The sequence below is a fragment of the Mercurialis annua genome, linkage group LG8, assembly GCF_937616625.2.
Source record: "Mercurialis annua linkage group LG8, ddMerAnnu1.2, whole genome shotgun sequence".
Classification (NCBI taxonomy): Eukaryota; Viridiplantae; Streptophyta; class Magnoliopsida; order Malpighiales; family Euphorbiaceae; genus Mercurialis; species Mercurialis annua.
Genome location: NC_065577.1, coordinates 7,699,487 through 7,718,076, shown reverse-complemented (window position 1 = coordinate 7,718,076; position 18,590 = coordinate 7,699,487). Strand labels below are relative to the sequence as shown.

At 30.5% G+C, this 18,590-nt stretch overlaps 4 protein-coding genes across 4 annotated transcripts; all 4 read right to left on the bottom strand.

Annotated features, from left to right (window-relative positions):
• Positions 1-3,046: 3,046 nt before the first annotated feature.
• LOC126662180 (kiwellin-1-like) lies at positions 3,047-3,667 on the bottom strand. Its single transcript, XM_050356075.2, has one exon. The coding sequence runs from the start codon at positions 3,619-3,621 to the stop codon at positions 3,055-3,057; it is 567 nt and encodes a 188-aa protein (XP_050212032.1). The 5' UTR covers positions 3,622-3,667; the 3' UTR covers positions 3,047-3,054.
• A 6,416-nt stretch (positions 3,668-10,083) lies between these two features.
• LOC126659517 (probable polyol transporter 3) lies at positions 10,084-12,097 on the bottom strand. Its single transcript, XM_050352808.2, has 2 exons — positions 11,939-12,097; positions 10,084-11,513 (listed from the first exon to the last, which is right to left on the bottom strand). The coding sequence occupies exons 1-2, from the start codon at positions 12,036-12,038 to the stop codon at positions 10,111-10,113; spliced, it is 1,503 nt and encodes a 500-aa protein (XP_050208765.1). The 5' UTR covers positions 12,039-12,097; the 3' UTR covers positions 10,084-10,110.
• Positions 12,098-14,558: 2,461 nt separating this feature from the next.
• Positions 14,559-15,342, bottom strand: LOC126661540 (uncharacterized). Its single transcript, XM_050355393.1, has 2 exons — positions 14,728-15,342; positions 14,559-14,669 (listed from the first exon to the last, which is right to left on the bottom strand). The coding sequence occupies exons 1-2, from the start codon at positions 15,340-15,342 to the stop codon at positions 14,559-14,561; spliced, it is 726 nt and encodes a 241-aa protein (XP_050211350.1).
• Positions 15,343-15,858: 516 nt separating this feature from the next.
• Positions 15,859-17,023, bottom strand: LOC126661539 (uncharacterized). The gene is made up of 3 exons (XM_050355392.1): positions 16,987-17,023; positions 16,471-16,541; positions 15,859-16,143 (listed from the first exon to the last, which is right to left on the bottom strand). Exons 1-3 carry the CDS (start codon positions 17,021-17,023, stop codon positions 15,859-15,861), a joined length of 393 nt encoding a protein of 130 aa, XP_050211349.1.
• Between the last annotated feature and the right edge of the window lie 1,567 nt (positions 17,024-18,590).

The window sequence follows — 18,590 nt, the reverse complement described above, 5'->3', positions numbered from 1 at the left end:
TGTAACACCTTACTTAGTACTTTCCTTGAATGTATAGTGATCAGTAGCTTGGAACCTTTTAAAGAGTTTTCGTTGATATTTATATATTTTAAAAAATTTTAATTTAACATTTTATTAATTAAAATTTATCTTAATAGAATTTTAAAAATATTATAATTATGAAATTGAAGAGTTTTACTATATTAACAATATTTATAAACTATTGAACATGCATATTATATTTAATCAATAAATTATATTTTATTATATTAATATATTATAAAATGTAATTCATATTAAAAAAAATTAATTATTTGATTAGTTGTGAGTTATAAAAATGAAGAATTTTTGGAAATCAATTATTTTATTAATTTTACCTTATGTTACTAAATAATTATATTAAATAAGACTATAAAAATATAAAAAAATATAATAATATAATAAAAAAATTAAAAAAAATAATTATCAAAAATAAGAAAATTATTTAATATCACCCGCGTAACGCGCGGACATCGACCTAGTTAAAACAATATTTCTGGAATCAAACTGAGTCTAATTAGGAGTCCGGATGAGCCCGAAAACGCGTCTGGAAATTTGGATCAAAGTCTGGAATATCTGGGAAGCAATCCTGGGGGAGGAGAAAAAAACGGCGCCGGTTCATGGTGCCGGCGCCGGCTTCAGCGGCGGCGGCGGTTCGTCGGCAGTTTCTGGGTCGTTTTTGTTTTGCTTCGTTCTCACTCGTTTTAACTCCGTTTTTCATGCAAAGTAGTCAAAACAACATAAAATCGAACAAGGAATCCAAAAAACACATAATCGAGGTGTTTAAAGCTCATCTATGAAAATTATTTTCTGGGCAGCAAGTACGATTTTAGGGTTTTCATGGCAAATCTAGCTAAAATCTCCTAGAAACATGCATTCTACGATTTCTAAATTGATTGTTTTCAGGTTTTGAATATTAAAAACAACTAATTACAGTGATTAACATGCTTATCATCGAATTTTATAGTAGTTTAGCAATTTAATTATTAGCTTTAGCATGACAATTTCTATGGCAAAGTCAACTATAAGATAAACATACATCCTAAATCACATAATTACATCAATTATGATAATTAATGACATACAAATTCATGAAAAATTAAAGGAACAATATTGAGGGTCCTCAGAAACACCATTCTGAGTCCTTGACTCGTTTGCTAGCGAAGTGGATGCGGAATCCAGCTTCGAATCTGTGCAGGGCTTGTGTTCTTGGAGAATCAAAGCGTATTAGGTGTTTTCAGGACTGGATTTTGTGTGTGTGTGATTTTCGGATTGCCTATTCTAGGGTGGTGGCCGAATTTTCTGTCTGTCTGTCTAGGGTTTTTGTGCCACCTTTTGCCAGGCTGGCTTAAGGCTGTATTTATATTGGTTAATTAGGTCTAGGATTAGCTTATGTGTATTTACAGGTTCGTCCTAGCTAGAGTTTGGTTAAGGGTTGAAGAAGTGTTAAGTGATAAGTTTAGATGTATTTAGGATTAGGTTTTAATTATTTAATTAGAATTTTATTTATTTAATTCGTATTTACACTTGGTGGCTAAGTAAAAAGGTTTATTTTGGTGCCTAAACATATCAAAAAAGGCTACTAAGGTCATATGGGTTTGGTCAGGGTCAATTCCAGTCCGTCAAACTTGCAAATTGACCAATAGACTTCTAAGATATGGCAATTAGTCCAATTTCTAGACTTAGATTACAATCTCTTTGGATTTTTATGGGCTATTCACGCCAAATTACGTTTTAATCCTCCAAGTTTACAGCTGTGCACAGATTACGCATGTTTAGATTCCAGCAAGCAAATCAAAAACTCGTCACCCGGACAGATTTCTCTGGAAATCAGCATTGGGCGCTTCAGTTCCTTATCACCGAAAAATAGGTGTCTACAAAGATCATCTGTTTTGTGGATCAAAGATTGTGACAATGTGTTGGAATTTTCGGGTGGTAATGGGCACATTGGTTGGTTTAATCTTGAGAAACGAAGGGTACTTACAACTCTTGTGGAGAATGTGAAATGTGTACGTTGTTTTCCCTTCGTAGAAAGCTTAGGATTGCTCAAAGAATTTCCACAATTGGTTGTTTTCCCTTCGTAGAAAGGTAATTGTCTTATTCGCATGTCGTTTTTGCATTTTGTTGTTACACTTTGTGCATAAATAATAATAATAATATCTCCTTTATTATTTTGTTGTACATGAATGTTGAACTCATATAGAAAAATATGATTTCTTGGTTTATGATGTTTGTTTGGTTGTGTTTGTAAATGGATATATAGGAAATGTAAATTCATGCAAAATTCGTGTATAGATCAGAATCTGATTATGTACTTATATTTACATTACATCTAATATTATGAAAATGTAGAATGTAAAATGTTATTTGCAGGGTTTACATAATCTTATACAATGTTAGTTGAGAAGTAGGATTCTGTTTTTGTACAAATTGTACTCTTATTAGCTTGTAAAACGTTGAAACGAAAAACGCCAAAACAGTAAATGGTGCTCGTATGTTTTACGATATATAGCATGTACACACATTAATGGTATTGTTTCCAAGTTCTATATGCATGTAATGATTTAAACCTTTGTTATTTCAATGTCTGCATTAGTTTGACATAAAGCACATGCAAGAGTATAATGTAAAATGAACTAAAACAAAACTCATTACTTACACATTACTACATTTGGTTAAATGTTGAAGAATTAGGATTTGTTTTGGAAATTGATTGTGATCGCGAAATGATTTGTTTATGCTTTTGTTCTTGCAGGATCAATTTGTTCTAGTTGGGCTCATAGATTCTTCATTGCTTGCGAGGTGGATGATTTTACTTTCAGTTTGTTTGTACTTTTTTTTTAAAATTTAAACCATATCAAACAAACAAAAGATTCATAAGCCAATTAAAGTACAAACACACGAAATTTTTATATAAAAAGTTTCAAATACAGAAAGATTTTTTTATATACTACAGAGCATATGATGAACATGATAAAAAAAAGCAGTAAAATGCACAAGTTACACACATATATAATACATTTATATATAAAGAACTCAAGCGTCTGACCAAGATATATCCAACGATCCGACATCATCGGGATCGGAAATTCCTAAGCCACTCCAGACAGCTTTTGAGGCATCAACAATGTTGTTCGGACAAGGCGGCTGATAATCATGATCAGAATCACATCCCATAGTAGAATCACATTCATCAACTACTTTAGCCCTAACACTTTTTCCATTTCCATGGATATTAACATATTTCAAGCACCTACTCTTGTTATTAAACCATCCTGTGGAAAGTGCAACCACCAGCTCATCATCTGAATGATACTGATTATCACATTCTGATGGCCCACCGCCGTCACCGCCAGCTGCAAAACTGTTTATTGTCATTGTAGCTTTAGTATTTCCGGTCACCGGAGGTGAACACTTGAATGTAGTGTACATTTTCCCTTGTACACAGCAATCGGAATCGTGTTCTTGATTGCATTGTCCCGGAGGTGGCTTTATGCCTCGTATTTTTCCGCTAGGCCTACATGATTGGGACTCTGCAAAATTGAGAACAAGGATGAGAAAAAAGCAAATGAGAAAAATGTTGGAGATACTTTGGTTTTTCATTTTTTTTCTTTCTGTTTTTGTGTTTCTAATGTAAACTTAAACTTGTTTTATGATGGTTTTGATGTGGATAATACTTAATGGGACTAGGGCTTTATATAGAGAGGTGAAATTATGAAAATTGCAATTGTTTATTCTGAAGTAAAGACAAAGTTTCATTCTTTTGAATTAAAGAAATGTAACCATTTCGTTAATCTATCATACAAAGACTAATATAAGAACCTTTTGTATAAGTATAATGTATGGGGGATGGAGACAAAATATAGGTAAAAGTTCAAACTAGTGAATTGGGGTAACTGATTTTTGGATATCCGAAATACATACGTGGCAGCCATTTTATTTTCCTGAAAGCTTGCCATGTATGTGTAATTCAGCTTAAAAACTTCCCGCTGAAATGATATTATTCACGAGCGACCAGTTTTGTTAATACGCAGAGTAAAAATATAAATCTGAAGAAAATATGAGGGATTTTTTGTAACTCTTTCATGTTAAGTGCAAATATTTTTATTTTTGAGGTAATCAAAATATGAGTTCAACAGGTACACCTTGTGACAAAAAATTTAAAAATAAGAGATTTTTGTAAAAAAAATAAGTTGTAAAGTACTGACATAACCTTTATAAATACTAGTTTCGCATTACGTGCTATGCACGTGGCTCGTAACGTAACACGTCAATAAACGTATTAGTAAATTTATTACAATTATATCAATTTTTTATTTATAATTAATATTAAATTAGTTAAGAATTTTTGTAAATGTAAATATAATATATTCGGTTATTAAATTTGTTCCATACTGAATTTATTCTTCTTTTGGTTTTATAATAACTATAATTAAATAATTAATTTAATTTTATTAATAATATCTTTAAAAATAATAATAAGATAAAAATTTAAATAATAATATATTGACCAAATATAGTATTTTAATTTTGTAGTTCAATCAAACTAAAAGATAGGTATTCCTACTAATTTGGAGACAATTTAGTTATTTTTTACATATTAAAACTAAATTAGAGATAAGTTAGCTACCTATTCTAATTAGGACTTTAATTACAATAGTGATTAATTAAATAACTAATTAGGTAATTACTATAAAACCTTTATTTAATACTAAACTGAAAAGGATTATTCGGTAAATTTGTCTGTCCCCCCCCCATCCGTGCTTTTATATATAGTACTAGCGTTTCACCACGTGTTACGCACGTGAGCGACATTTATATGACCCGTTATATTTTTAATAATTAAAATATTAAATCAAATGTTTTAGTTTTTAATGCTTAATTTAATTATTTTTTATTTTATAATTGTGTTTATATGACCCGTTATTTATAAATTTATATTTTCCTCTTGAAAACGAATTGTTATTTTATTTTATATCTTTTTCAATATTTTAATAATTAAAACAAATTAAGAGTTTGACGAATATGAGTTAGTATTTCATTATGATTAAAGTTTATATTTAGCACTATTAAAATAATTAAACTTTAATAGAAGTAATTATTCTTATTTAGCCACGTGTTATGCACGTGAACGACATTCACATGACCCGTTAAATATTAAATATTATTTAAATTACTATATTTAATATTTTAAACTTAAATTTCTATTTATTAAAATTTTAACTCATAAATTATATTTATATGACCCGTTATATTTATTTGGTTCAATAATAGATATTTTATCAGAATCAATCATATATTTATTGAGTAGCTATTTCAATTGAATATTATTATAAAAATTAATTAATTTAATTGTTAAAAAACTACAAAAACTTGAATTTAAACAATCTAACAATAATTGGATGATTTTTGATCGTATATAAATTTTTTACGTGGATTTAATAACACTTAAATATTTCTATTTGGCCAAATATATTATGTTGAACAATTAATTACTAAGAATGCTTACGAATCCATATATATATAGAGTTAATGATTTATAGTACAGAATGAAAATGAAATAACTTGTTAGACTCAAAGGTTAGTAATTGTGGCATGCACACTAATATTAACCTAGTTGGATTGCCTTATGAGAGCCAAACCAGGACCTATGAGATAACTTTTTATAATAACGACTCATATAAACCTTTTTGCGTTTCCGTAATGAACTTTTATATTAATTTTTTAGTTAATTTATATTAAAATTAGACTCCTACCTAAAATTATACTACTTATATTTTTAGTTATTTAAATATTTTGAATAAATAAATTTGATTAAATTTATATTTATTTCATAATTATTTAATAATTCTATAAAAGAGATTCTATTTACAACTATAAGAAATTAATGTTATCTTAAAGAGATTTATTCATAGTTGGACATGAATTCTTAACATACATGTTCAATCCTTATTCCTTACTGGAATGTCACTTGTAATCTATTATAGTGATTTTGCTTGTTCGCATGACCCGTTAAATATTTAATAATAAACGCATGTGAGTGATAATTTTATGAACAATTACCTAATTTAAATTAGGGTTCATGTTATAAAAATTCACCAACTTTACACGTTTTTTCATTTTAATCACGTAATTTAAATTTTCTCATTTTCATGCACGAACTATAAATTTTTCTCAAATTCATGCACGGTGATGAGGTGTCACGACAGCATTGGTGTCATTCGCTGAGGTGGAGTTCATTTTACACCAATAAATGAATGCCACCTCAGCGCCGTGCATGAATTTGGGAAAAAGTGGTAGTTCGTGCATGAAAATGAGAAAATTTAAACTGCGTGATTAAAATGAGAAAATATGTAAAATTCATGATTTTTTTTGACATTAACCCTTTAAATTATTAGATATTGGTGATTTAGCAATAGATAAATTATTATATTTTTTTATATTTAGATTAAAATTGTAGCTTGCAAGTGATGTTTGTGACCCGTCATATATATGCATATGGTAAATTATATTTTAAAAAAAATCGACCATTTTATTATTTTTATCGATTTCAACCAACTGATACAATTTGGTTTTTAAGCACAAATTAAATTACAATTGTTAGATCATTATCTATTTAATTTGGTTTTGATTTAAATTTATGAAATTAATATTAGTAATTTGAACTAAAATTATTAGTATTAAACTAATAAAACCAAACTATATCCACCCCAATTTGAGGTTTTTGTAGAATAAATTTAGTATTTGAAAATATTACTATTTTCTTTAAGTATTGCTCTTTTTTATATAGTTTTTAAGTTCGGTAATCAATTTTAGAAATTCAAACAATTAAGTAATTAAGTGATCAACATATTTCTTCTTTATATTCATAAAGCTTAATTAAACATGTTAGAAATATAAACACCACTTTCATCTCCAAGCAAATAAAAATATGCACACAATCTTCAGCTTGAAAGGTCGGACAAAAATATTTACAATTCTTTCAATGTTACACTAAAATGCATAAATAATTAATGAAAACTACTTATATTGTTATACACATATGTTTAAGTGGATGTTTAGATTACTATTTGATACGATAGTTTTATAATTTATCCAGAGAGATTACAGATTTGACGTCTAGTCTTTTGCACAACACCACTCGCGCGTATCACCACAAGTCACGATTTATTTGGCTAATTTTTTGTTAAAACTAAAATTTCATTTAAATTATATTAAAATTAATTCAATATATCTAATATATTTAGACTTCTTTTCCATGTAAAATTACACTCTCAATTATAAATTATACCCTTAATGAAACCTATTATCGTAATTTTGCCTGTCCCTCCCCTTCCCACATATAGAGTTGTTATAGATATATTAAGTTATAGGAATAATTATGATAAATGTAGGAAGTTTTAAATAATTTATAGAAAGAATGGAGCAAAGATTAAAATGAAATCGACTTTTCCCTCTCTTTTGAGTCAAAAAGATTGAATCTTTATAAATAACCACCCTTTACTTTTCCCTCTCTTTTGAGTCAAAAGATTGAATCTTTAAAAATGTCAGATCGTTACATACCCAAAGAACTTGTTATACAAATCTTGCACAAACTTCCTCTCAAATCTCTGTTTCAATGCACCACTGTATGCAAATTATGGCACGGTTCAATCAACTCACCCCGATTCATTTCCACCCATTTTAAAAACCCTAATCAAGAATTGACTATAAAATCTTGCATTTGTTACTAATGTTTTGTGCTCATCAAGAATGCAGGGTTTTCGCTGAGATTTATTCTTTAAAGGACAATTTTTGGAAGTCAATTACTAGTGCAATTCTTATTAGTGCATTTGATAATTGTTTTATACCCAATAGAGCAGTTCCGGCTTTTGTTAATGGTGCCTTACATTGGGTTGCGTCTGGTTCTAATCGAAACTTTATATTTGTGTTTGATATGACAAATGAGGTTTTTGGTCGGATTGAAATGCCGCAATCTTTGATGAAAGTTGAGATATAAGGGCTGTCGATTTTGCCATTTGGTGATTCGTTGATTGCAGTTACTAGTAGAATTGATTATGGGGTTTATATTGATGTCTGGGTGAAGAAAGAGTATAATGTAGGAGGATCGTGGGTGAAATTACCGACTGTAGGTGAATACGCGAGAGAAAGATCATCTGTTGTGTGGATCAAAGATTGTGACAATGTGTTGATGGAATTTTCTGGTGGTAGTAGGCACATTGGTTGGTTTAATCTTGAGAAACGAAGGTTTATGATTGTTGTGGACAATGTGAAATCTGTATGTTGTTTTCCTTTTGTAGAAAGCTTAGAATTGCTCAAAGAATTTCAACCATTGGTTGCTGCTCCTGCCGAGTGAAGAGGTAAATTGTCTTATTAGCATGTTGTTTTTGCATTTTGTTTTAAAACTTTGTGCATAAATAATATTATTTCCTTTGGCTTTTTGTTGTACATGAATGCTGAACTCATATGCAAGTTTCTTGGTTTATGATGCTTGTTTATGTGTGTTTCTAAATGGATTTATAGGAAATGTAAATTCATGCAAAATTCCTTTGTCCATCAGAATCAGATTTATGTTACTCTATATTAACATTGCATCTTATGTACTAAAAATGTAGAATACATCCTTAGAAGTCCGCATGCTTTGTTTTTTCCCATAGTTTACATAATCTTACACAATGTATGTTGAGTAGTGGGATTCTGTTTTGGAGATTGGTTGTTTTTGCACTCTTAGCACGGAAATGTTCAAATGAAAAATGCCAAAACAGAACAAGAAAATGATAATTTGTATAAAAACAGCTTAAAAATTTGAAAATTTCAGAGGTATTTTAGTAAACGGAAATGCTAAAATTTCGGATTCAGAAAATTTATGTTGCAACACATGGATGGTATTGTTTTCAAGTTCTATATGCATGTAATGATTTAAACCGTTGTTATTCGAAAATCAATATCTGCATTAGTTTGACATAAAGCACATAGAATAGGATAATGTAGAATTAACTAAATCAAAACTCATTGCTTAAACATTACTGCTTTTTGGTTGAAGTTTCAAATTCTTTCTAACCCTCAAACCCTTACTAAATAATGCCATATGCTTTGTTAAAAGATAACTAATAAGTAATAAGTGGTGAGACAATAGATGAATTTTAAATGTTGAAGAACTAGGATTTGCTTTTGGAAATTGATTGCCATTGAGAAATGATTTGTTTATGCTTCTGTTCTTGCAGGATCAATTTGTTCAAGTTGGGATGCACTAGCTCATGGATTCTTCATTGCTTGCAAGGTGGATGATTTTACTTTCACAACCTTTAAAAATTGACAATGTTGCTAGTTTTTTTTTTTGCCTCTGTAGCTCTAGCGTTTTCTGCAAATAGTGAATATAGAAACTGAGTAACTTGACCGAAGGGAGAGATAGATATAGATCAAAAAGTAGCCTGATTTGTAAATAGTATTTTTACGTTTTATTGACTTGTATAGTCCTAGCGTTTTCGGCAAAATGTGAATATAGAAACTGAATTACTTTTTCGACAAGAGATGAATTTGGAACAAAAAGTAGGATTGTATTTGACCTGTTCCAGTTTTAAATTCTAGTGAATTTATTCTGATGGAGTAACCAGATAGAATTAGAGACAGGTAGGGATGTACGGGCCGGGGCTGAGCCGAACTAAATTAGGCCATTACTCGAGCTCAAACTTGTCTCGAGTTCAATAAAAATGAAAATTATTATCAGAAAATAAGCATATATATTGTTTTTACAAAAAATTATATAATTCTCAAATTAATATGATAAATACATAATTTTAGTGGTATTAAAAGCCAATTTAATTAAAAAAAGAAGTAAACTGTTAGTATTTTATATGCGCAGGAGGTTCGTTTAGGCACGCGAGACTCTGTAATTGATACTCGAGCTCAGCTCGAATTTTTGAGCCGATCTCGAGTAATTCACAAGTAGCCCGACTAGTTTACACTCCTAGAGATAGCAAAACAACCAGCTAATTCAATTGTTTGACATACATCACAATAGTATTTTTTTTTTATATAAACAAAGCACAATAGCATACTATAGAATTAATTAAATCAAAACTCATTACTTAATTACACATTACCACATTTTGGTTGAAGTTCCAAATTCTCATTTCTAGCCCTGAAACCCTTACTAAATAGTTCTTCCATATCTTCCAAGGACCTACCCTTAGTCTCAGGAAAAAGAAAATAAAAGAAAAGCAAAGCACAAAAAGATATACCAGCAAACAAGAAAAAAGCTCCCCCTATAGTAATTGCTTTATACAATGATATAAAACTCATAGAAATTGTAGCATTCATAAGCCTATTCACAGCAACTCCAATGCTATACCCTTGTGCCCTTAATTTCAATGGAAATATTTCAGAACTGTAGACCCATGTCACTGGTGATAGTCCAATATTGAAAAATGCCACAAATGTATAGGTTGATACTATGCTCAAAACCAATGCCCACATCAGATCCCCTGATCCTGCGTGATACTCCACGACAGTCAGGCACGCTCCTAATAGCGTCAGGAATACGAAAATTCCCGACGCGCTTATTAGGAGTAACCGCCTTCGTCCAACTCTGTCGAGTAAAAACGTAGCGATGACTATAAAAACAAACTTTGTTAGTCCTACACCGACAGTTGCAAGCAAGAGCTTTTCCTTTCCGGATACGCCGGCTTTCTTGAATATTCTCGGACTGTATAGTACGACTGCCTCGATACCAACTGCGTGTTCGAAGAAATGGATTCCGACAGCTGCGATTAGTATCCATCTGACAGCTGGTGTTGGCCGTAGAATTAGTTCCTTCCAAACTCCTTTACCATTAGTTTTGTTATTGATCTTGATGAAATCGTCATCGCAATTCTTGTCGATTCCGGCTGCGATTTTTATGTCGCGAAAACGGGTTTCAGCTTCTTCTTCGGAATTTGAGATTCGGAGCAGGATTTTCTTGGCTTCTCCGAGACGACCTTGCATAACTAACCATCTTGGAGACTCTGGCATTTGTAGAATCCCAAAAACTAATGCAATCGAAGGTATAGCAGCAATTCCAAGCATAATTCTCCAACCAAGTTTAAGAGTTAATTTACCAAATGAAACATTTGAAATGTAACCAAGTAAAATTCCAATACTTATACCAAGTTCAGGTAAAGATGTTAAGAAACCTCTTGATGATGGTGATGAAATTTCTGCTGAATAAACTGGAGCAATCATTAAAGCAAAACCAACTCCAATTCCTGCTATGCATCTTCCTGTTAATAATATTCCATAATTTGGACCATATCCCATTAGAACTGAACCAATCATGAAGATGATGCATGCCATAACAATTGTATATCGTCTGCCGATGTAATCTGATGTTCTTCCCGCGATAAGGGAGCCGACTAAGGCGCATATATTCAAGATTCCGGCGAGAACTTCGACTTGTGTATCATGGATTTTAAGATCATCTTCTATGAATATCATTGCTCCACTCATTACACCAGTATCTATCAGAAAAAAAAAACATTTAATATGCGTTTAGGACAAGTTATTGATAAAACAAAAATGATCAAAGGTTAGAATAGGATCTTCAGAACTTCAAAATCTCGAAATTATACCCTAACATAAGAGGGTATCTATGTTGCACGGAAACTTGTCCGAGTCTTACAAATTTGGACTTAAAAATACTTATCAAACTCTGAAACTTTATATTTAGTGAAAAAATATGGTTCTATATGTTTTCCGTTTCAGCTATTCCATATCCATGCAACAAACAAGCTTTAACCTAGCAAGTGACCGTTTATCTTTCACGAAAATTTATCGAGTCTTACGTTTTCACTTTCCCATTTCATATTTCAGCGTTTTCGTTTCCATGCGACGTGCGAGACCATTAAAAACAGAGAGAAAGAATAGAAGTTAAAGAAGAACATACCATAGCCAAATATAATAGAAATCATTGAAGCAACTATGGCACATGCAACTGCATACTTGTTTGGTTTTGTTGAATCCTCTACTCCTTCTATTGCTGCCATTGATGTGATCTGTGTTTAATATGCAAGTTAGAACTAAAAACCAGGAAGAAGAAGAAGAAGAAGAAGAAGAAGAACAATCTTGGATAAGTATTACTTAAATGTGTTCATATTTATAGCAATAGCTATCATATTGGATAGGAATACTACTATAGATAAATCCAGATTTTACCTTTCTCAATTAAATCAAAATATGCATAGATATAAATGTAATTAAAAACGGGAAATGAATTTATAATCTATATCTTTATTCAGAATCATAAATATGTCCTTAAAAAATAAGTGTGACAATCTGATCCGTTAATTTTATAATTTGAGTCAAATATTTTTAACATTCATTTTAAATCTATTATCATGATTTATTTATATAATTAACAAAGTATTTTTAATTTTTTTGCATATTGATCTTTTACTTCAGTTTAAGAAGGGTTATTGTTGATTTAAGATGATATTTACGCTGTTCTTAGGCCGTTGTCTCATTTTTCTGTATAAAAAAAACAAAGATGATAATTACACTTCCAAACATAAATTTAAATTGAAGACTAATATTTTTCTCATCGATTGTAAAATTGTTGAATCATATTGTCATAATTATGTTTTAAAGTATATTTCTCATTTTGATATTAAATGTGGTTATATAGAATTATAGTATTGCCTAATTAAAATCATGAAAACATTGCCTAATTAGCCTAACACCGACAGGGTCATTATCGATTCTGAAGATGGTGAATTTGCAACTTGCTAAAAAAAATCTCTTCTTCGATTGGATTTTACTTAAATTTGGATAGGATTGCCGATAAATGTGACCTGTACCTAAGTCAACTCCAATTGTTGTTTTCATATGTCACTTTAAAAAGTGTGATAATTCAATTAATTATTTTTTTATTCGAGATATGGTTAGTGAGGATTAGCGGAGTTAATTATATTAATGCAATTTATTTTTTAAAAAATATATTAATTAGGGTAGGTATTGTAGAATAAAAATACACCATTGAAATCATATTAATTTATTATTTCTTAAGCCTTGTGATTCACAATAATTTTATTATTATAGAATGGAGAAAATATATTAAAAATTTGATATTTATTCTATTGTAAACTTTAAATTTAGTATTTAATGTTATGAATTATCACTATTATACCTTTTTATTTTGACAAAATTTAATTAAACAGGCTCTGCATATTTTGAATTATTTAAACTCTAAAATGATTTTTAAATATTAGAGAGTTTTACACCCAAAAAAAAATCCAAAGTATAATTAGACTTACCATTTAGGGAAAAATTCAAATGTTTATGGGTAAGATGTTGGGAATTTAATTTCGTTATAATTAGTTATTTTAACCCTTTTACATGATTAGTTAGGTAGGTTAGATGTTGGAAGTATTAATTTGATATTCTTATGATAAACATTAAACATAAGATTAATATTACTGTATAGCACAATTTTTTGCATTTTTTTATTTTAAACATAAAATACAATTTGTCCAATCCATTAGCATAATATTTTTAAACTCTTCATTTTATAACCTCATATGTATTTTATGCTTTATTTTTTTGTAAAAATAGCGTTGTTTTTAACCGTGTGAATGATCAAAATGACGTTGTTTTAAACATTTATACGATATATATATACCACATAATAAAAGGTTGTGCTATTAGGTGAGACGTTTCATAATTTATGCTTATATTGAAAAAAAAAAACTAATAATTGTGCTATTAGGTGAGACGTTTTATAATTTGTGCTTATATCGAGAAAAAACGTAAGTTGTGCTATATAATAACATTAACCCTAACAAAAATATTAGACAGATACTTCTACAATGTTTATAATTATGGGCATACTAATGCTATTAACTCAAGATTCTAAAAAAAAATGCTATTAACTCAAATAAATGACACAGAAATGGTGAAAGTAAAATGATATATATATATATATATATATATATATATATATATATATATATATATATATATATTAGGAGTGACCAAAATTTGATCAACTTTTTGAGGAAAAATTAATAAAAAAATGAAATAACAGAAAAGAGCTAATTAAGACAAAGACACCATTTTCATCGAAGAATTTTAAATGATAAAAAATCATGAATTTAAAAACAATTTACCGCTTGAGATGATAATATTGATACTGATCCTAAGATATTTTAGTACCAATTGTTGTGACCGGTTCGTTGGGGGTGTAAAACAGTAGCGGAACGAGAAATTCTTTTTAGGGAGGGTCGAGATATCACATAAAATTTAAAAGTACATTAAATAAAAATTTTGATTAATTTAAAATGTTAAATATTGAGTTGATAATAATAAATAACGCAAAAAAATTAATAAAACACTAAGAATTGGAAAGAGTAAGAGGTGAAAGTTGAATTCGCCGGTTTGCTTTGTTTTAAAATTTTATAAAATGTCTTCATTGTCGATGGAATCAAATATATCTCTCTCAACGAAGCACATCATCAAATCATTCAACCACTCATCTGCCATGCTTTTTCGTACATCTGACTTGACGTGCTTCATTGCAAAAAATCTCTCTCAACAGATGCTATAACCACCGGTAAAATCAAAGCCAACTCAATCAAACGATAAACCAATGGAAACGTAGAATGTCTACCAGTTTGAACCATCTTAATTGCAAGGATATCAAAGATCTTCACAACTGATAAAATCAGAACTTCTTCTTACTTCACAAATGTATGTATCTAGCTTCTCTCTCAAGAAGTACAAGTCAGTAGCAGAGAAATCATCAGAATAGAGTTTAGCAAGGCAAATCAAACTGTGTTGATCAAATGTAGAAAAAGAGTCTCTTGGATCAAGGCAAGAGATGTACCTTAATAATTCAGTACTAAATCCAGAAAACCTATTATTCTTCTCAACAGTAAGCAAATCAATCACAGAAAGAAAAACCTCATTATGATGATGATGATAACAAGTTACCCAGTGCCTCGCACGGCGAGACCGTCCTGAAATTAGAAATTGATCTTCCATATCAAGCACCACAATGCTATGCTTGTTACAAAACATGTTGATTTCATGTAGAAAAGCATCCCATCCTTTGTCTCTCAAGTTTTGTAGCTTTATTTTTGAAAACTTCATTGCATTAACAATATTCTGATCTTTCTGTTGCAAGGTATGCAACAATGTATTTGTTATACCCAATAATTTAAACATCAGATGCAGAATAAATACAAAGTGAAAATCCACCATCAGTTTAATCAAGGTACTTGCTTTCCCCCTCGACTCTCTTTCAGTTGCATCTTCATAAACTCTTTCAAGCATATATAAGGTTGAACCCCACATAGACAAAAAAGGGGCTAAAGTGGCATGATGTGAACCCCAACGAGTATCACCCGGTCTTGCAAGATTAATCGGTTGATTAAGTCATTTTTCAAGCTCGCCAGTCTCCAATTGCTCCAAAATGTCAGCATCCCTATGTTTGTTTAATTCATCTCTTCTTTTGCAAGAAGCACCAGTAATATTAACAATCATACTGATGTTAGTAAAAAATTCAGCAACAACTGGAATATATTTTGCCATAGCAACAACCACCAACTCCAGTTGATGGGCAAAATAATGGACATAGAAAGCAAAAGGATTTTTCCGTTGAATAAGTGCCTTCAACCCATTAAACTCTCCCCTCATGTTGGATGCTCTATCATATGCTTGTCCTCGCAATCTAGAAAGAGATAAATTATGGCGAGCAAATAACATGTTCAAAATTGCTTTTAAAGATCTTGAAGAAGTGTCACTAACATGCTCAATTGCAAGAAATTTTTCGATTATTTCACCCTTCTTATTCACAAACCTTAACATCACTCACATTTGTTCCTTTACGGAATAATCACGAGCCTCGTCCACTAGTAAGGAGAATTTACTATCTCCAAGCTCAGTGAGCATAGCTAATGTTACTTGTGAGGCGCAAGAACTAAACAATTCTTTTTGAATATTAGAAGATGTCATTTGGTTATTCCTAGGAGCATTATCACCAATGACATTTCTCATTTTTTCATCCTTCCTAGCATACCATTTCACTATCTCAATAAAATTCCCCCTTTGTATAAAATCACGAGTCTCATCATGACCACGGAATGCTAAATTTTGCTAAAAAAGAAGACGAACAACTTCTAATATTGCTGTCAAACAAGTTCGGTAAGCAATTCCATTTCACGACTTTGAGAAGTCAAAACATGCGAAATGCTTTGACGTTGATTCTGGAAATCCTCACAATTACGTCTTGCGTCATTATAAACACTGTCTACTCCACCAACATGGTCACTACAATTTTCCGATGCTTTTTTCAGTTGCTAAATCATTTCCTTGTAAAACTTTCACTCTTTGTACTTGAATTGCAAACAGGTAACAATACAAACAAAATGCTGCATCTTTCTCTACACTATATTCTAACCAAGTAAATGTTTTTAACCATACCTCTTTAAAACTTCTCATATCTGTTGCTTGTTTTTTTTGGAAAATCATGACCATATGGTTGACACAGACCCCTTAACAAGTATTCCCTTCGAACTTAGTCTCTAATTCCCACATCATAATCATCAATACACATTCGAAGTCCAGGATCAACAACAAGTTCATTGAGATTTAAACTCTACACGACTTTTTGAAAAAATTGTTGAAAAAATTCAATATATTTGTTTTTTTTTATTTACCTACAAAATTTAAAAAAAATCAATTTAATCCATCAAACTAAGTCATCAATTTATGACAAAACAACTATCAATTTAATTCTTGACAATCAAATCAATTCATCAAATTATTCAAAAACAATTATCAATTTAATTTACCTAATGTATTCATCAACTTATGGCAAAACAATTATCAATTTAAAAATAAATGGCAACCAAATCAATTTATTTATATAACAATCAACACACTAAAGTAAATTAAATAATTAATATTAAAAATTAACAAAAATTTAAAACTACTTACTTGTTGAAGGTTTGTCTAATCCACCACTTCTTGACATTGCTAATTTAATATATATGACCTAGAAAAATATAATTTAAGATAATTGTTAGATAATGTCTAGCATAAATTAATTATTGCAAAAATAAAAAAAAGATGCGTTAGAATTGAAAAAATCACAATACCTTCCATAATTGAGAAGAAATAATAATGGGTTTAAGAATTAAGTGGTAAATAAAGTGATTAATTGAATGATTGAGGTTCAATTTTAAGGTTAGAGTTTTGAAAAATAAATGGAAAAGTTTAGAAAGAAACAAAAACGGAAAAACCAAAAAAAAAGGAGGGCTGTGTGTTTGAAACATAAGGCTCAACCTTCTGTTTCAAATGTTAGAACCAAACGACAAATTGTTTGGTTTAAAAACAATTGAAATAAAAAAGGGCCGAATGACTTATAACTATAAAAAAAAATGAGTTGCAGTGCCGCTGCAACTCGTGGTCCGGCCTCTGCAGCAGATCTCCATCTGGTGCCACTGCCAGGCCGGGGGAGGGTCGCCAGAAGGAACGTGACCGGTGGAGAATAGCACCGGTCCCTCGGTATTCCGGCGGCAAGGAGGGTCGGCCGGCCTTTCTGACTCTCCCGTCGTTCCGCCGCTGGTGTAAACGAGCCGGGCCAAACCCGAATTAGGCCAAGTTGGAGTGTCTTTTACAAATCCGACCTCGAGCTCGAGTTCGAACGGGTTTAAATTTTAAGTTCGAGCTCATGCTTGAACAATATTCGAGCTCGAGCTCAAATAATATTCGAGCTACTCGAGCTCGAGCTCGAGCTCAAACAATATTCGAGCTACTCGAGCTTGAACTAGACTTAATTTTAATAAAAATAAAAATTATTACTAAAATAATCATAATTGATGTATTCTAATTTTTTTCACTATATAGTTTGTAATTTGACCAATTTATATGAGACAAGTCTAAATTTAGAGATATAAAAGTTTAATATATTTTTTTATAACAAGCTCGTTTACACTCGTTTAGACTCGTGAGTCTTAGTAATTGATACTCGAACTCGGCTCAAGATGAAAATCGAGTAGTTCGAGCTCGACTCGAATTTTTCGAGCCGATTTCGAGTAACTCACGAGTAGCACAACTCGTTTATACCCCTATCAGTTTGTGACCGCATCGGTATACACAGCAGAATTGAAACCATTCGTTAGGTATTTAACTATGTATTTGATCAAAAACAACAATATAGTAAAATAAATTAGTATCGCAAGAGATTTACGTGGTTCGCAATTAAAGCGTACATACATGGGAAAATGAATTGAGTCATCCACAAATCATCAAAAGGAGAACAAAATTGATGAAAAATCACTAAATAAAGAACATCTCTAGTAAATTTTCCCTTAGAAAAAAAACCATAAAATATTATTTAACTCTCTATAAGAAGTAACTCAAAAGGGTTAGTATTAACTGAAATTCCTCACATCACATACACTTTTCTTTTTCCCCTTATTCACATCAATATTTACATTGTTTGTCGAGCTTCTTTTGTAATAGATATTCTAAAATATGAATGAGTTAATGTATTTATAATGAATAAATAATTCATATGAGATTAGGAGTATTAGTCA